At 41.2% G+C, this 20172-nt stretch overlaps 1 protein-coding gene across 1 annotated transcript in view; it reads right to left on the bottom strand.

Moving 5' to 3' along the window:
- LOC103762424 (histone-lysine N-methyltransferase SETDB2) overlaps positions 1–20119 on the bottom strand; it is a 49281-nt gene extending 29162 nt beyond the window's left edge. The window contains exons 1-14 of the mRNA XM_029960926.1: positions 19976–20119; positions 19004–19063; positions 16587–16709; positions 15916–15981; positions 15244–15346; positions 14003–14572; positions 12398–12517; positions 11228–11397; positions 10543–10765; positions 8503–8581; positions 7442–7535; positions 6330–6661; positions 5119–5207; positions 3047–3154 (exon numbers count right to left, since the gene is read on the bottom strand). Of these exons, the coding sequence (XP_029816786.1) occupies positions 3047–3154; positions 5119–5207; positions 6330–6661; positions 7442–7535; positions 8503–8581; positions 10543–10765; positions 11228–11397; positions 12398–12517; positions 14003–14572; positions 15244–15346; positions 15916–15981; positions 16587–16709; positions 19004–19063; positions 19976–19991 (2153 nt within the window). The 5' untranslated portion in view covers positions 19992–20119. The remainder of the gene's footprint in view (positions 1–3046; positions 3155–5118; positions 5208–6329; positions 6662–7441; positions 7536–8502; positions 8582–10542; positions 10766–11227; positions 11398–12397; positions 12518–14002; positions 14573–15243; positions 15347–15915; positions 15982–16586; positions 16710–19003; positions 19064–19975) is intronic.
- Positions 20120–20172: the final 53 nt, after the last annotated feature.

Here is a 20172-nt window from a genome sequence, read left to right as displayed (position 1 = left end):
TCCATGGCAGGTAATTTGACTACAAGCCAACCACTTTATCCCATAAATGACAGCCTGAGTGAGCCTTCTTTGAGCTCTCCCTGTTAAGCAGCTGGCTGCATGGCAGTGATCTCCCCCTGTGAGCTGGGACACCTCTCAGTTACTCCTCGAGGTCGGGAGACCCGAGCCCAACTGCAGGTCCCTGGTAAGTGACTGGGGGATTATATAATCTTGTATTAGAGTGCACTAGATTTTGTATTGGTAACTGATTTTGTGTTGGTAATTTTAAATCATTATTATATCCTGTGCAGTAACAGAGTAAACTTTGCCATCAAACTTTTGTCAAGTAACACTTTTACAACATCTTTAATAAAACCACTTTTTCTGATACCTTTGCTGGTGGTTCTTCAAGTGGTCTAAGTGTCCCACCTGTGACACCTCCTTCTTTGCACAAGGCTCCAACACATTCAAAAGCCACATGCCTGCACACCCATCCCTTGCTCCATTTCAGGGCCACATCCTGCATCTGCGCTCACTGTCCCCTAATGTAGTCTGTTTCTCTCTTACCAACAAACCGCATGGCAAGGACTTCTGTGGCCCCCCTGTCCCATGCTACACAATACAGCACTGAAATGAGGTACGCTGGATTTCTCAAGGAGTTCTCTGTGTGTCACAAACGTGGATGTAATGGTTGATAAAGGCAAGGATAAATAATTTGCTGATCAAATTAGGTTTATAATAATAAAGTTTGCAATGGAATGGTTAATGTTTTACTTAGGTTGCAAAACGTTAAATTGCAAAATGCTAAACCGCAATGTTGTGTTGCCATGGCGAGTTATATCCTGCTACGCTAAGTCTATGCTTAAGTGCACTTATAAGGAAGAAAAAGCATGAAGCTATATAAGAAGGACAAAGGGGGTCGGCTAAAGGGACCAGAAAGAGGACCTACTCCCTTCATCCGGGGATTGCGATACGGCGAGTACTGAGGACTGCTGACTAACCAGACTGCTGGCTGGCCCCTGGCAACAGAATGAGGTCCACGCAGTGAGAACCAAGGATGAAGTGGAAAGAGACTAAGGGGGAGGGGATTGCAGCAAGTATAAAAAAGCGAGCTTTGGTTTATTGAGCTTGCGGACGGTTGGCAGAGCAGGAGACTCCCCGTCCGCCCAGCGCTGTTTTGCTCATTTGCCTTTAATAAATTTTGGTATTTCAAATTTTAAAATTATTTGTGGTCTCTTTGACTATAATAGTGGAGAGGGATGCCTTTTATGATAAGGTAACCCATGTAGTTGATCTAGGGAAGCCAGTTGATGTACTACTTTCAGACTTCAGCAAAACTGTTGCTACTGTCTCTCACAGGTTCCTTCTGCACAAAATGTCCAGCACACAGCTGGATAAACACATTATGTGGTGGGTGAGCAATTGGCTCATGGGTGGAGCACAGAAGGTAACAGTGAACGGAGTGACATCAGACTGGTGACCCGTCACTAGTGGGATTCCACAGGGCTGCATCTTGTGCTCTTCAACATCTTCATAAATGGCTTGGACACAGGACTGGAAGGGATACTAAGCAAGTTTACGGATGACACAAAACTGGGAGGAGCTGCCTTGAAGGGAGAGAGCCCCTGCAGAGAGACCTTGACAAATCAGAGGGCTGGGCAATCACCAACCACATGACGTTCAACAAGGGAAGTGCTGGATTCTGCACCTGGGATGGGGCAACCCCGGATGTTCATACAGACTGGGGAATGAGGTGCTGGAAAGCAGTGCCATGGAAAGGGACATGGGCATCCTGGTCGATGGCAAGTTGAATCTGAGTCAGCAGTGCCCTGGCAGCCAGGAGGGCCAACCATGTCCTGGGGGGCATCAGGCAAAGCATCGCCAGCCAGTCAAGGGAGGGGATTGTCCCGCTCTGCTCTGCACTGGAGTGGCCTCACCTTGAATACTGTGTGCAGTTTTGGGCATCACAATACAGGAAAGATATTGAGCTGTTAGAGAGGGTCCAAAGGAGGGCAACGAAGATGGTGAAGGGCCTTGAGGGGAAGCCGTATGAGAAGCGGCTGAGGTCACTTGGTCTGTTCAGCCTGGAGAAGAGGAGACTGAGGGGAGACCTCATCGCAGTCTACAACTTCCTCATGAGCAGAAGAGGAGGGTCAGGGAAGAGGAGGGTCAGGTACTGATCTCTTCTCTATGGTGACCAGTGACAGGACCTGAGGGAATGGCCTGAAGTTGTGTCAGGGGAGGTTTAGGTTGGGTAACAGAAAAAGATTCTTCACCCAGAGGGTGGTTGGGCACTGGAACAGGCTCCCCAGGGCAGTGGTCACAGCACCAAGCCTGTCAGAGTTCAAGATGCATTTGGACGATGCTCTCAGGCACAAAATCAGGTCTGACTCTTGGGAATGGGTGCAGGGCCAGGAGCTGGACTCGATGATCCTTGTGGGTCCCTTCCGACACAGCATATTCTGTGATTCTGTGATTCTGTGAACCCAATAAGAAGCAGGCATTTCTCTCCTGCAGTAGCAGAATTTGCCCAGCTCACTGTTCTGATTAATGTAATCTCTGTTCAAGATTATTTCTCCCACCGGATCCATCAGGCTTAGGTGTATTTTAACAGTTCTAAGCCCCGAGACAGGCAGACTTGCATTCACAATGAGTTTCAGAAAAGCAAGTTTTACTAACTCAGCACTGTGGGAGGGCACAGAAAACACCAACAAACTCTTGCTCTCATCAGTTGTGTCTCTGCTGCAGATGGCACGGAGCACAAGTTCTTCCAGTGCACTGTGAACTTTGCTTGTGGATGAGAAGAGGGGAGGGGGAAGACCAGGAGCACAGAAATTATCTAGGAAAAATTTGATACCTGTTCTTAGGACAAAGAATTCTAATTCTGTAAACTACAAAAGTGACATTTAAATGTAAATTTAAAAAAAATCAGGTGAAAGGCATTTTAATTGAATGCAATTAGCACCACAGACTTGAGCACACTGTTCGCTGTGTGGTAGTCCTGTCCAGCATATAAATCCCAGGGTACAAGGTGTGTTGGTAGTAGGGAAGCTTTGCCTATAAGATTTTTTTCCTGCACTTCTGAACTCCACACTGACAGGAAATTTCTGTCTCTGGCATGCTTCCAGCTTCATAGCCATAATCCCACGTGAGTTCGGTTCCAGCTTTCACATGTCTAAGAAACAAAACACTCGGTCAATTTGTTTGAACTGAGTGAAAGGGTACTGTGTTTACAATTTGTCACCAATGACTCACATGCAAACCCAAAAACTGTATGGGGCAGGGACCATCACACAGGCAGCTTGTTGGGAGAGAAACAAGATATATAAGGAGTCTCTGACACACATATGGTGCTTGGCCTACCAGAGCTGTACAGAGTGCAAATACCCACACACAGATGAAAAGAATTTATCAAGCAGTGCAATAGTGTCGGAGTCTAAACAACCTGCTTTTAGACGAAATTCTGGGAAACAAAAATCAAACAAAACAACAACAACAACAAAAAAAGGAAAAATACATAAGTGAACACATCCTAAATGAGAACACAGTTTTGTTATTTTTAATAAGTCCAGTGCGTCACTGAAGTTTGAACAGATCTCTATATATGCTGGCCATCTTTGGCCTGACAAGCTATGTTTTAATGCAATTGCACTGTCTATATGCACAAAGACTCAGAATTAAACACATGCTCCTCATGAACCAGCTGCTCTGACAGTACATGAAAGAGAAGAAATTTCTAAGGTAGGAAATTCATTGCCAAAAAGGAATGCCAAACTAAATACCTTAGACTAATATGCTGAGGGACAACTGATGGAAAATACAATAAAATATGAGCATTATAAAGAAAAGAGTAATTCTCCAATGTTTCTCATTGGATACAATGTAAGGGACATCCAGTGAATTACCAGGCAGCAGGCTGAGAACAAACAATGAGGACTTTTCAAACAGCACATTTTAACCTGGGACTTGCTGCCTTAAGGTGTTCTGGAGGTCAGACATATAAAACAAATGAAAAGGTGACTGGGCAAGTTCATGGAAGGTACACAATTAAGCTCAATGATCCAGATGAAGTCCTTAATGTAGAAAAGTTGTAAAAGGGTGATGTCCAGTAAATGTGAGAGCCAGTCAGGGAAACTCTCTTTCAACAACCCTTCTCTTTCCCTAAGATTCTTTGCTGATCACTGTTACCTCTCTCTACTTGCCTCAGTCCCCACTACACATATCTTTACAGAGTACCTGAGCTAGAAAGTCTCTAGCTAAAACAAAATCTTTTTTCTGACATATTTCAACACATTGTCTTCACAATTTTTGGAAGCCTCCCAGTGCAATCCACAGCATCTGTGTTAGCTTGGACCAGGGTTGCAAGACTCCAGAGAAGATCAATGTTCCCAGGAACTGGTTTGTCTGGGACAAATTCTCTCCTATTTTAAGTTCTTGCCTAGTATCACAGCTGGTACATGCATCAGCCAGATTCATTCAGGCAATTAATCCTTCCACCCCTGGGTTTAGCTGCCCTCTTCTTATGTCTTACTGGAACCAGCTCTCTGTACCACCCTTTCTATCAGCCACTAAGGAAATACCTGCATCTTTTGCTTTCAGAGCAAATTTTCACCCTTTAAGTATCCTAATGCCACCTCCCTGGGACATGTTGGGCCCTACACAAAGTCCTGCTTCTCTTGATAGGTGTGAGAAGGCCTGAAGCTAGCTTGTTTGGCCCACAAAATATCTCAACCTTAATATTCTGTGGGGTTTCATCCTGCCCTATGGGACCAAGATATGCAGGCCATTCTTTGAGACAGAACAGTGGGATGAGTGAATCTTGGCTTTTAAAATAACCATGCCGAGTTAAACCTATTTGTCCACTGAAGAAGATTATCACTGAAATGGACACATCAAAATTAAGCTTCCCCACTTCATATTTCAATGCAAAACTGAAGAAAAACTCATCAGTGATAATCAAGAAACTGTATTTCTTCTGGTTTTAGTGCACAATAAGAACTCACCAATAAGAAGGTAATTTTGTGCTTTCATGATCTAAGCATCTCCCTCACCCCTCAGCATAATTATGTCCTAATAACTAAATACTGATTTTTTTCCCCTAGTGCCTTGAATGAACAACATTAACTTCCAGAAATTCACCTGTTTGTGAAGAATGCCACCCATGGAAAACTTCTGTTGTGAGTCTCTACAAACACGCTTTGTGCAAAGAGATTTGGGCAGCAGCTGTGCTGTAAAACAGGAAATCTGTATTAGAAACAGTGAAACACCACATCATTGGCTGAAAAACCTATTTTATGTCAGATATTTGTCACTAGAAAAGGTAGCTTCTTCCTTCCCATCTCCAGCCCACACAGAATGTCTATTACTCAATGCCACTGCCACTTATTTTTGCAATAATTATGTCTCTTTAAAGTGTCACTTTTTGCCTATGAAAACCAAGTTCTTTTATCAAGTTGTTCTCCAGAAATTTATGGAGAAAATTCATCTCAGATTCAGAATGCACCACAAATAATCAGTATGTGACAGATGTATCTTGCTGTCAGCCAGGGGAGCAGTGCAAGGGAGCAAGCAATGGAGTAAATGATCGTGTGTCAGCAAAGTGCCAGATGTGAAAGGTGATTCAGGTGCTCATAGGAACATGTGTATGTTCATGGCTGCAGAAGAAGGTTTCTGCAAGATGCATTACTAATCTTAACACATATTACCTCTGCAAGGAAGAACAGCTTAAACATATTGCAAGGATTTTGCTGTAAGACACATATTCTGCCAATGAAGAGAAATAAGTCCTTTGCAGAACATGTGCAGAAATGTCTATTCATCTTAGCTGGAGGTACTTGGTAATTCATTACTATTTATTTCTTGGCAAGTCAAAACTGAGAGACTTATTTAGTAGACACGTACACAGTAGGACAGACCACTTTCTGAACCTATGATTGAACAGTAGGGAAGTTTTGTAAAATATCAAAACACTTGTCCTGAACCAGCACTAACTAGAATTTACAATGGCTGGGAGAAGGCATGTGGATCAACAAGAAGTGCCATTTGCTCTCTGGACCTCCCAGAAGGCTATCAGGATAAAGACATCACTCATTACTGGGAAATGTCACTAAGGAACCCAGTGGTGCCAACACTACAGCTGGTATGTGGCATACATCAGCTTGTGAAGGCACTAACACTGACCCAGCCTACTGTCCTGTCACTTGTGATGGCAGGGAGGACCACATGTGCCTTCCTTTCATGCATCTACCTCATATGTGGTTTATGTGCAAAAGCTTTCTAGCTTAAGCTTAAATAAATAAATGATGTATTTGCAAAGACAATGGAGAGAACGCATGCAACTTTTTACTTACATTTAGAAAACGACCCACATTTCCTTCTTTTGTGGCATCCAGTACATAAATATTTTCTTCACTAGCATTCTTCGGAAGCATCCCATCTCCATCAGCCTCCTCACAAAATGCATCTTGACTCGACTGCCTGCTATTTTCCTCTTTGCAGTCAGCTTTTAGGGGTATATTACTGGATGGCCTCGCAACACATGTGTCATCCAGCACACCTGACTTGCCACAATCAACACCCTGCAGAGACAGACTCTTTCTTTTGCATCTCTCACTGTCCACACCAACAGACTCAGTCTGTCCAACTTCCATCGGATGGTCTTCCTTCTGCTCCTCGGTGGATTCTGCCAATGGACATGTAATTATTTTTCAACATCAGTTTAAGGCCAAAGCCTTTCCCTTGTTTGGCCCTGAACTCTTACCCACCCACTCTTAAAAATGTCCTCCAAAATCTAACCATCCTGCTATTTACAAGTCTGTAACACAATCCCCCTTTTCTATGCCTCTCATCAATCCTCCCACAAATGACTGTTTCCCGCTGTAGTGTCTAAAGCACTTGCTCAAGGCACCTGAGAGTGACCAAGTCTCTCACTCTTCCCAAATCCTACTCCAGACTGATTTCTTCCACATAGCATTTTTTCATCATTCTCCACCTTAATTCCCAAGAGAATTACAAACTATAATTTAGACAGAAACAAGATACAAGTGCAAATAGCATCGGTTTCACACTGCCTCTCCAGCTTGAGGTCCCCCCACCCCTGGATTATATCCGGTTCAATTTTTGTTGACCAGAATATGTACTGGGTGTGACACAACAAGATCTGCAAGACTGACTTTCCCACAATTGTATTGTATTTAAAAGCTGCTGTCAGGAGAGTTCAACATGTCCCCAGATCAACTTTGCAAGCAAAAGACTGTCCTGTACCCAGTACAGTAGTGCACTGTGTTAATGCAAGGCAGCAATAATTTCTGTACCACTGAGCTCTCTTAAAACAGCTTCCACATCATGCAGACATTGTTCTACTCTGAGAACAGGCCTGCCCACACTGTCTACATTAAAAGTCTACCACCTGATGGGACACAATCATACTAAGAATGCGGTATGTATACCTCCAAAAACCTACTTTCTTTTCCTTTCTTTGTTCCACTGTTTACTTTTGTTTTGCTTGACTGATGAATCTGAGAACTATTATCTTCATCTGAGCTGGCACTGTGCACCTGTGTGTCAAATGAAAAGGCTGTGATGTATTGTTGCTGTGTGCAACTCGGAGTCAACACAGTACAGCAAGTGGCCTCTAGAACTCTAGGGCTGCAGGTTCAAACCTTCTGTAATGCATGGCTGTGGCTGAGTTTGAAAAGTTAATACATTCACTGCAATGCAATGTTTATCTTAATTTCAAACGATCCTTCAAAATAACCGGGAAGGAGTTCCCCATGCAACAAAACATTTAAGTAAGTGTCTAAGTCCCAACAATTTCACCAGAATTCTAAGTTGCTGAACCAAAGCCCAAACATGCTTTTTACAGAGTTTCAATGAAATGAACAGATGTGGCAGGATTTCTCCTCTCCTGCCACAAAAAGGCAACCACTTACGGGAGCTCCAGAATGGAGCCAAACGTTAGCATGAAAATCCCATGTGCATTTTTTAAGTGCAATGAATCCAATAAAACCTACAGAGTAAGTTTACCCCAGTTTTCCTCCTTTACACATATTTGCAGGCAACACTTCACACTCAGATCAGATCAAATTCTCCCAACTCTGCCACTGCATGAAAAAATCGCGTACAAATCCCAAGATTTTCCTCTTTCCCTGCTACAACATTCTTTTGGGAGGCATCACAAAAATATTATCACTCTCACACCCTAACCCTGTAGTTAGTGACAACAGGAGGTGGAGGGGGAGAATTAATTCCTAACATTCTCAAGGCTGAAGTGTAAGTGAAGGGTGGAGAAGGGAAGGTTGTGGGAGTAGTTAGTGCTGGTCTGTAGGAACATGTTGAAGGACTGATAATGGAGAAGGGATGGGGTGCAGCTTCCAACATGGCAGCTTAGCTCACAGTGTGACACAATCTCCTGAAGAAAGGTCATTAGAACTATCTAAATGTACAAGTTGAAAAGGTCAGAATTAACATAAATATTCAGCACAGAAAAATGAATCTATTAAAGCCTATTATTATTATTATTACCATTTTTAGCTGGTGACTGTGAAAAAAACCTGTTCTTCCAGGCCTTGTGGTTGCAATACTCGAGTTCTCTGGATGAACCCTGTACAGAAAGGTCAAAAGGAAATTATAAAAGACAGACTCACAAGTAATTCTCACAACACACATTTCTCAGCCTCTGGTTCTAGTCTCTTCTCTACAAGAGCCGACAGCAGAGCCTGCAGTCTGGCCTCACCCCATGTTCTGTGATTATTTTGCCTTTAAGAATTGAGGACCTAGGCTAAGTTCTGTGTAGTATTTGTAAAAAACCAGTTGTTCATACCTTTTGAGGGATCAGTAGCTGCTGACAGTTTGTTTCCCAACTGTCCAGCTGAGAACCAAACTGTCTGCTGTTTTACTATTATTACATCAGATCACCTCAAAATAGAGCACCTACAGACAGAGTTTTGCCTTTTTCCTGCTACTACTTCCAACAGTTTTAATAGTGCAGCTTTCAAACAGGAGAGCAAAGATGTTGTGGGTACAAGGGACAGCAGAGGGGGAGAGATGCAATATGTGGCAGGTTTAGAAAATACTTTCCCTCAAAAGGACCTCAGTCCTTCATGTTAGGAGTTGAGGAAGATGGGAAGTAGTATTTGGTATATACATTTAAAACATCTAAAGTCACATTAATTTGGATTACATTCAGACTGCAGTAGAAGACACCAGTTTCAAAACTAATATTAATATCTGTAAAATGTCTAGCAATAAATAACAGCCCTTATTCAAGAAAATTTTCAGTGTAAAAAAATGTGTTTTCCTGCCACAAAAAAGAAAATCCTGGTACTTCTTTGGGCTACTGATAATTGCAAGAAATGCTGCTCTTTAAGGCTTTCTTAAGATTTAAACTCCTCTGTAAATTCAAAATGTGCAGAGGCCACAAGAAAATGTGACATTATTACATGGTTACATTGTTTATTCTTTTAAAGGCAATCTGTTTGGGTGAATGACACATCAAGCCTAGCACACTGATGTCCTCTTAAATGTTTCTCAGTCCAGCTGGACTGACTGTCATTTCTTAAGAGGCAGAATAACAATGTCTTTTTGTCTGTCATATTTTTTTTAATACAGCCCAGGTGTAAACCATTTTTTAAATCTCAGGAAAGGAAATTAATGAGATTTAAGGTAGCAGTGTAGTACAGGCAACTTTGAAACTCCGCTTGTCTACAATTTTTAGTAATGGCACTTAGCAGAAGTAAAACCTAGCTGATTACTTTTAATTATGTAGTTAGACAATGATGAATTCACTAGGCCTCCAAGATGCTGAAATGCAAGTGAGAAAATAGTAGCAGATATTTTTAAAAGTTTCCATTTGCAATTTCATGGTACTTCTCAAAGTTCCAAAATAATCTGCTATTATGAGAAGAGCAAGAATTTGCAATCATTCGTGAGTAGTACACAGAAAGTGCTTACAAAGCAGTGTAGCAGAGCAACAAAGAAGCTCCCAACTTCCTTCTGAAAAGACTTGAGCATGCTATTGACACAGCCACGTGGTTATTTTGCAGTAATTTTATTTTAGGAATGCTGATAGGCTATGAGACCCTGAGTATACAGTGAAAACATAATTCACTGCAAAGGTGAGGTGTTGTCAGACTCCTAGCAGGAAAGGTTATGATAGAAATGAGAAAAGGTTTAGAGACTGGTAGCAAACGACAGGACAGTTAGTGGCTAATATGTCATTAAACCCTTCAGCATCATCAAGTATCTTTAAATGATTTATCTCAAGTATCTTCTATTAATTGTTTCAAAGTTGCATCATGATTAATGCCCTGAACAGATCAAGTACATCCAAGAGATGAAGTGGCTTTCTAGAAAATGCCAAGTGGTACACATAGTAAGTAAAATTCACATAGAGGAAAACTCTGTCCCACTAGAAGAAATAACTGGGAAATAACAAAGAAGTTCAGAAAGAAAAAACCCACCCTCATTTGAGGACATTCAGTTCTACTCTAAGTTATAAAACAGAATTCCTAGAATAGCAGAATATTGATTTTGTTATGCTTAAGTTTATTTTGATAAACTTACAGGGTTGATTTATTTTCACTATCCACAGTTTGAGACAAAGATTCCTTATTCTCAAGAATGTCATGTTTACCCGTCTGCACTAGTTCAATGACTGAATTTGAACAATCAGTGTCAAGTTTTCTTTTTTTGGAAAAAACCCCATGGTTTCTGTCATTCACAGCACTCCTTTCTTTCAGCTCTTGACCAGCATCTCCCAATACTTCAGCTCTGCTCATTAATCTGCCTGAAAGCAAAAGAAAAGTTTGGTTTGCTTTTTGTTTTTTTTTAAAGTTTGTTTTTTTACCTTCACACTATCATAGGTCAAACTTACATTAAAAAAATAAAAGAACATTACTTGGGAAAGCAAAATATGAATGCAGTCTATGATTCTATGATGTCAATAGAGGCTGACACAAACTGAATTAGACATACAGCCCTCAGTACAGCATGCACAGACTTAGGAGGTAAAAAATCAACAGTCTGAGATAGACTTTGCTCCAGAATGTTTTGATTGTTTGTCTGTCACCATTGCATTGCAGAGTTCTTCAAGGTTCTTCTGTCCATTTGATCATGTTGCAAGTTAAGATTATATTGACACACTTCTCCTCCAACCCCATATTTCCGTGTTCTCAAAAAAAATCCAGGGCAGAGGCCACAAGAGAGGGAAAATTATGCTACCCATCTTCCACAGGTCACCTTCTGTTACCTGAGTAGGTACAAACAAATGTCCCCTTGTCGATATCATCCAGGCAGCGGACACCCCAGCCTTTCTTTTCAGTGTTGAACACCTGCAACCTGACTTGAATGCCGTGCTGTACAACTCTGTTCTGACACATCAACTTGTCACACCTGCATAACACACTGCACTCGTAAATTCTGTCAAGAGGAAGAAAAACAAAACACAATATAAAAGGATGCACTACTAAAAGTTTCTATTATTAATTTCCCTTCTAAGCATCAATAAGGCAGTGGACTGAAAAGATAAAGACTGACTAAAACTGGTTGTGCAGCAGTGCTCTGGAAATCGTGACTTTCTTGATTGCTGATTCATCAATTTTAAGAGTCTGTCAGCTAGATTTTGGTAGCAGCAGACAAGAAAAATAAATGCTAAATTTTTGTTTTATAGGAGTAAATCTCACAGAAGCAGAAATCCCTATGAAGCACCTCATTCTACGCTGGAACAGATTTTAGCAAAGACAACCTATATGCCTGAACCTCAATGCAGTTGTCATGAGTTTAAAAAATTAACGAAGTATATCTAAAAGAACTCACAATTGTGATTTTTTTTTTTTTGCATTTGTTTCCTGGTTCCCTGACAGCTTTAATTCTGCACGTTAACCATAAACTAACATCGCACAGCAAGAGAGAACTGAAAGGGCTCCTTAAGCCTGTGGGTTCAAGCCCTTGGCTATTGCAGAAAGCTGCTTTGCACGATTCCTCTTCTAAACACTTGAAGTAACTGGCACCTTCTTCAGGCCACATATTAATCCACAGGAGCTGAATAATAGAAAGGGCAAACACTTGAAGCATTGGATGGCTTTGGAGACTCTTGGAAGAGTCACATATAACCAAGTCTGGCAACAGCAGCTGCTCAATGCTTCTTTAGGACTCTGGTCACTCTTTACACTTTTCTTAGACCTTAATCTAAGCTGTGAAAATTGTAGGATCTGCAGTAGAAGAGTTTTTGGTTTTTTCCTCCTATTACTCAAGTCACATTAATTATTATCATCCTGATCTGTCAGTAAAATTTTGACAAAAAATAGAAGGTTTCAGTTAGCCAAAAACTCCAATTATCTTAATCCTGTAGCATTTACACTACAGGAGTAAAATAAGAGCATACAAATAAAATAGCAGTTAATAGTTCAGTCTTTCTTACCCACTAGGAACGGGTCCCTCCAGTCTTTTGTAACGGTATCCACGGCATCTTTTACTACCTGAAGATAGAGAAGTTTTACTACAGCCTCTTGCAGTTAGCTGTAGGCATGCACATTTTGACCTAAAAGTAAGAATAAAACATCTCAGAATGTATTTGGAGCAGCGCAAATCAATCATAAATCTAGGTAAGTTGAAATATACTTAACTATACACACACACACACACACACACACACACACTTGTATATATACATCTATATTCCCCTTCCCCACTTCTTTTATTCCACAAGGCTGTTTCAGGCACCCTACTTTGTCTCTTGGCTGGTTATGTGTACTTTACAATAAACATGTTCGCTCCACCCCAACCTCATTCTTCCACCAAGCTCCTTAAATGGCACATGCAAACAGCTGAAGGACAACAGAAATTTATTATAAACAGGACACTATCAAATGGATCGAATCAACAAAAATCACCTCTTCTGGCACAGCATTCCAGCCTGTTAACTGCTACTTTGTTACTTTCCTCCCACCTTAGCCCTCGGGAAGTGAAGAATTTCACACTGTGGAGAACTCAAGCAACAGCGCTTGTCTTCACCATCGTATGGCACAACAACTGCAAAGAATCACAGCGATCGTGCAAATCCTGAATCCTAAAACTGCACGTCAGAAGCATTTCAACTCTTGTGGGACTTCACTGCTCAGCTGAAACTAAATTATTTTAATTACTGAAGCTTCTTTATACCAGGCTGTGATTTCAAGGTCTTGTTGGGCCATGGGCAACTATGCTGCACACCAGCACATGCAACTGCTCCAGCTATCAAAAATACAAAATGGATCCAATACCAGGTAACACCTATAGATGGGGATCAGACAAACACCCTTCAAGAAAGCAGACAAAATTATCACCAAACTCTCATACAATAACTGTGGCAGGTTTCCACAGTGTGTCTGTAGCCCAGAGCTACTGAGATTTAGAAAAAGCAATGAACAACACTGTTGGAACTGCTCAGACCATAAATGTATTCTGTGACCACAGGCTTTCATAGTTTCTGTTTAGACAAGGGGAAGGAAAGGATGTAGAGGTTGGGAACAGGGTAGTTTCTTCCTCTGCCCTCAGTAACCTTCTAAGTTCCAAACGATCTGATCCCTTCAGGCTGTCCCATCCCACCTCTAGGACACCACAGTAGGGGCTGCAGCAGATATTGTCATGTGGGATCCTTCCCTGCCTGCCAGGAAAAAATTCTTCCTCTGCTGGCACAAGAGTCTCTTTCCTACACCTTTTCCAAAGGCAACAGCCCTGCTTGTCAGCTCCACCTGGAGGAGAAGCACTGCCAATTTGTGAAGAAAGGGAAAGGAACAAAATAATCCACCTGTTGGACACTTCCTTCACTACAACAGAGGGTGGACCAGGAGGAGCACCCAAGTTCTGGTGAAGAGAAAGACACAGTGGTGTTAGTCAATACTGAACATGGCACAAGACAACTCCCACAGATACTCCAGCAGCATTGGTCCTGTTTGACACTGTTTGGTACTGTGCACCTTCACACACCACCACACTGCTGTTGTGGCATCGCGTCACTGGACTAAGATTAGATTTTTCTACCTACCTATCAATGCAGCCATCTGTGCAGTCACATGAATCCACAAACAGGCTGGAGAAGTTGTTGAGATAATATCCCCGTGGCCATGATGACTTCCGATATTTGAAGTAAGGTAACCTTGCGCGGTCAAGATTGTTACAGAAGGAGATGGGCACAGACTCGGCTCCGTTGCTAATATCAAAGTCAAACACAAGGGGTTCGGGATTCATGGTGTTCCTGCCCAACAGTACATATGTGTTGAAGGAAAAGTGATCAACAAATAAGAAATTGCACTTTGTTTCAAACAAATAATTTTGCACATCTCGAAAGCTTCTCAGACTCCGACCGCAAGGAGCTTTGTAATTCACATCCAGTGATTTCGAAAGGCAGTCTGCTTTTGCGTGCCGTCTTTGAAAGTGGAACAGGATTGGCATCTTCAGAGGGTTTTCACCCTTGTAGGAGCCCGCTGCTTTCTTGGCAAGACAAGCACTAGAGCACTTGTGGTTCTGATACTGTAGGTTTAAAGGTAAGTGTTGAATTTCGCTAGATGCTTTTTTAGTCCCTGACCATGTTCTTTCCATCTCCTCTTTCTTGTTACTTGGAGTAGAAGAGAAAAAAAAAAGAAAAAAGAGCAGCATCTTAGACAACCAGCGAAGCATTCAGCTTTTTAGTGGTTCAATATTTTTAGCACAGGAAAGAAACAGCCCATTCCTGGAAGGCCCAGGGTTTCACTGAAACACTTTCACATGGTATTACTGTCCTAACTTCATATGAAGATATATTCAGTTGCATTAAAAAAAGAAAAAAAAAAAAGCAACAGCTTCTTAGCTTCTTCCCAGAAAGAACTTACATGCTAAAACACAGAAAGGATGTAAAAAAAAAAAAAAAAAAAAAGAGACGAACAACATATTTACCCCCCAGTCAGTACCTGAGGCTAAATACAGAGGGACTAAGTCACATGCCTGACAATATGCAAAGTACAGAAAGCCTGAGAACTGCTGCTTAAGTCCTAACCCTGATAATCCTGGTAATACTCATGAATCTTCATTCACAACCTAATGCCCTATTCTGCAATGTTCTCATGGGGTAAATTAGACAAGTCTACTTAAAACCTCACATTTTCCATGTAAGTCAAAAACATTTTCACTTTGAAAGCTGACAGAATTCAAAACTGGGTTTAAAACACTGACTTTAGAAATACAAACTGAGAACTCTCTCAAATGCAGTAAAGAACATGTCAAATAAGGAACTGAAATAAAGACGCTGACCTGTCAGAACCTTCTACAGCATTTGCAGTGTTGTCATCTGCAAGAAGATGCTGCAATTTGGGTTTGGTTTCCTGTACTCCATCTCCATCAAACCCATCACTTACTGAAAAAAATGAATGCAAGCAAAAATTCCGTCACCTCACATTTCAATCTATAATTGAATTTAGTTACTAAAGAGAAAATTGACAAAATACATTAAAAATAATGCATTGCTATGAAGTACAGCTAACAAAGAGCATGTCAGTAAGTGCCCCACTAAAAATTCTTCCACAGTTTTCAAAGTGACCAGAAACAACACGCACATGAAACACATTTATAGATTTCCCTTCATTATTTGAGATAAAAGAATGCCAAAGTATTTCAGCTAGTGGAGCCATGCAGGGAATAACTCTGCTTGCAGACAGCTCAGGTTCATCAGGGCTTACTAGTTCAAACCAGTTCCCTTGGCACAAGTATTATCCACACACACACAAACCACAGAAATACAAATCCAGGTGAAAGTTCACAGTCCAGTACCCGAGGAAATTAATAATTATATTTTCCCCACCGTAATGCTAATGGCCTTCTCAGATCTGTTTTATTGATTTCAAATGCAGGAATTAAACTTCTAGTGAGTAAAACAGGAAAAAAATGAATCCACATACCAAACAAATACAATTGGGATGCACATACCGTTTGTCAAAGTTAAGAGATCACTTAGATTAGCTTCATTCACCAGTGCCCAAGCCTGCCAGCATTCTGTGCAAAAAAATCCAAACCAAAGCAGATACTTAGTGTAAGTGAAGAAATGATAATAGGGAAAACAAGGTGTAAGTGCACCAGAGAGACTTGTTTCCTCATTAGGCTAATCTAGAGTATTGCAAGACTGATACTATTAGAAACCTTTTGCAGCACAGACCTTAACAGACACATTTAAGAACTGCAATAAAATTACAGCTCACAATAGTAGTTGTAAATTAACAGTGAATATCCCTTGGCTTTTGGAAAGCTGTGGGAATACTTCCAAACACACACAAACTGGTGGCCTACAGTAGCAGTAATACACAAAAAGACAACTTAGTGTGAGTTTCTCTCTTTACTCTGTCACCAGTCTAGTTATCTTCGAGCTAAGAAGAGCCACGCTTTGTCTGAAAAAGTGTATCGGCAAAACAAGAAAATAGCAAAATGCACCAGAGATCGTCTTTTTTTAAAATGAAGAGACTTTTTAAAAATGCTTAAAACCACCAACTACTAAGTAATTTAAATTCAGAGACATCTGAATTATGTCAGATATCCCAAAGACCTACACAAAGCAGGCCACAGCTCCTCTGCAGTCCAGCTTAACAGCTACAAGGATTTCAAACCTTGGTTTGTGGCAGTTCCATTCTTGATCTTTTCCTTTAGCAACAGCAGCACATTTTGCACCTGCTCAAATATGACATCCACTCTTCTACTTCCCAATTGTGTCCAAAACGTTTTCAAATCACCTGAAATGCAAATTCCTGTTTACAAGTCTGTACAGCTCCTGAGAAGTCTAGAAATACATGTAACTTCTAGTGGACTATTCAAAGGCTCCCGCTCATTTCATTTGGAGGCACTTCTCAAAAACCAGTCAGGACAGCAGAACAGCTTAAACCTTCAGAAGTCTATTCCTAAAGCTAATCAAGAAAGTGAAACAGAAGTCAAGTGACGAACTGGAGTGGGTTCTGATGGACCATGATGCTCCTTCAAGCAACCTTTGAAGCATGTCACAAAGGGTGCTGTGGAAGCATTTCTTCAAATACCAGAAAATGAGTCCCACTATAAACAAATCACCACTGAAACTCACAGGAGTTGCAAAGCAGAATATTTTCAACTCAGTGAACTGCATATATTATTCAACAAAAGACATTCAGAATTTTTTTTTTATTGCTGTAACCTCTCTGACTGTCCTGTCCCATCATTAGTTTTGGTATGTTTTCTAGAGAAAAAAAATATTCACAATATTTTCAGATAAAAGCAGCTTGGTAAATTTTGTTCACCAAGTGATATCAGTTGAAACAATTAATATACCCCATATGTCATGCCTCCTTCCTCCACTAGAAATAGTTATAAAGAACATTTTGTTTAAAGAAATTCAAGCTACTGGTTCAGAACATACCTTCTCTTCCAAAGGTATGTACTTTTGAGGTACTAAGCCCATTCATGAAAGCTTTTGTTAAAACATGAGCAGTACATCTTTCTCAAAGGAAAAGGAAATAGGGTTCAGTGTGTCAACAGATGATGCCTGAAAAAAAGAACAAGCTCTTTCTTGTGGTTAATGTTCCTCTTCTTCAATGACCAAGCACAAAAGAATAAGCAAATCCTACTCCATTTCTGGAGGTGGAGTCCACTGTCAGACTAGGTTTACATTCCACTTTCAGACAGCAAATCTCAGTTGGCAAATGTGCTGGGGTGACACCTCCCCAGCAGCCAAGAAATACTGCATTCTTGTAAGTCTTGTAAAAAAGTATTTCCTTCATTTTTGACTTACTAGAGAATGACATCTGTTGCCCAAGGCACCAGAAGCAAAGACATTCTACTATAGTACAGAGTGTATGGTTACTCTCAAAAGCATCATGACAGCAGTGAAGGGAGTAACAATCTTTTGTCACTACAACCCCAGCTGCTTATGACACCAGCAGCTAAAAGTGTAATGTTTAATAGAAACAGGCAATGTTGAAAGTATTTCATCTTGTGAAAGAACTGATTTGGCACTAACTCTCAACATAATTTAATGATCTCTTATATTCACAGAATTTTTAAAAAAAACGTGAAAAGGTTAAAGTCCCATTACAAAAAAAGCCACAACAATTTTTGGAAGCCTACATTAGTGGTCCAAGAGACTATGCCTGCCCTGTGCCATTCCCATCCTTTCGCTGTGCATGACAGTATCACAAATTTAAAATACTGAGAAGTAAGTATATTTCATATTTGTGTTTCAAAATACACATTCAGGAATAGATCAAAACTGCTGTCCTCATTCATTACTGGTTTTCAGACACTTCAATACATTTACTAAATTCGGATGATTTTTTGGATTGGTGGATGTATTACTTCAGAGGATGGGTGACAAAACACAGTTTTTTGTTTCTGGGCCCTCAGCTATAATCATGCATAGGCCAAAGAGAAATAAAACATATGCTACTATGTGTAGTGCTCACTCACCTTAGAAATGCTTCCCCAGTTCTCATGCTGGAGTGTCCTGAAACTCTAGCAGCAAAAACTTTGTTTTGCACAGAGAAGCAAAGAACGCATATGAAGTTCACAGTACAATTTTCATTTCAAAAAAGACAGATGTCCACATCACTAATCTCTCCAATGTTAATGCTGCTACTGTCAACCCCAGACAGGAGGATAGGGAATGAACAGACATAGGAAGCATTTACCTTGTCAGCTTTCAGAATCATCTCTCCAGTTGATGACTCAAGGTGTGGAATGGCATCTGGTGGCAATAGTTTTAAAACTGGCTGGAGGGATTTTCTTTTCCCTCTATAGAATCCTTGTGGCCACATATCACTTTTTTTTTCCAGCACTGTGCAGGGCAATGATGCTAGAGCAAGAAACAAGCAGCCAAGGTCAGGGCTGCTTATTCCAGCCACTAGAAAAACAACTCGTGTGCGTGTTTCCTGCAGTGCTGCTGACTAACATCTTAAACCATAAAAGGCAAAGCTATTGTCTTTCAGTTATCATTTTCACATCAGAAGCGGTGCCAAATATACACTACCTTCCCCTTCCCCTCCATAAGTCCAAATTATACTACCTTTAATGCTCTCGTCCCTGGAACTGGTAAGGTTCTCCTCTTCAAAGAAGTCGGGCAGCACTACAAGTGGTGCAGAATGTACAAGTAAGAGATTGTGTGAGCAACCAAAATGGTTGTAGCTACTCAGCTTTTCAAAATTTATGCAAGTAAATACTACAGTGGGTATCAGCAGGAGCACTGTGTGGTGCTGTGGTGAAACAGCACAGTCATCCTCCTTTCAAATATCATCCCACACCTTGTCAAGACACAGTTGAGGAACACACAAATGTGTGAGGAACACACAAAAAGCTGCATAAGGAAGCTTTTTTACATAGTCATTTCTTACTATCCCTCAGTCATGAAGCTGTCACAGATGGCCCATACATTCCAGCACATTCAGGTGAGCCTACACGATCCCCACTGTCTATTAGCTCACAGTTCTTTTTTCTTTTTAAATTTGTGCTGTCAGTACGTCAACTAAACTAATTTATTTAGGAAAAAAAAAAGGAAAGCTTCTTTTAGGTAAATATATTACTGAATCTGTTTCTTGGCAGAAGCAAGATGAAGCAAGGTATCTACACTGTAACAACAGTAAGGAGAAGCAAGGCAGCGCTCTTCAACCACATTGAAGATTCCGAATTTCCATCATCATGAATTACAGAATAAATTAGGAAAAGACCTCTGAGATCATTGCGTCCAACCTGTGACCGAACACCATCGTGTTAACCAGATCGTGGCACTGAGTGTGACGTCCAGTCTTTCCTTAAACACCTCCAGGGATGGTGACTCCAACATCTCCCTGGGCAGCCCATTCCATTCCATTTATGTTGGCTACCTAATCTTTTCTATGTTAAAATTGAAAAAACACTGGAACAGATACTTCCTTTGGCTGAATGGGAAAATACCTTAAGGGAAGACTGTTGGCTTCTAGAACTGTTTCTCACAAGACCAATGACTGCTCAAAACATACACCTATTTATTTTTAAGGCTTACTTCTTTTCTCTTCCATCCTCCGGGGAGGCCGCTCGGAGCGCTGTCACTCGCGCCGGGGCAGTGCCAAGCCCAGCTCAAGTCGGGGCGCGCCGCGTGGGTCTCGCTGCGCTCCGGCACGGCCGCGGGCAGGGAGATGCCTGTCGGACGGGGAGCTGGCATGGGGTGAGCCTGCGGTCAGGGGCCGAGGCCCGGGTCAC

The sequence above is a fragment of the Manacus vitellinus genome, unplaced genomic scaffold, assembly GCF_001715985.3.
Source record: "Manacus vitellinus isolate BGI_N305 unplaced genomic scaffold, ASM171598v3 scaffold_2_pilon, whole genome shotgun sequence".
Lineage (NCBI taxonomy): Eukaryota > Metazoa > Chordata > Aves > Passeriformes > Pipridae > Manacus > Manacus vitellinus.
This window is presented reverse-complemented; position numbering and strand designations above follow the sequence as displayed.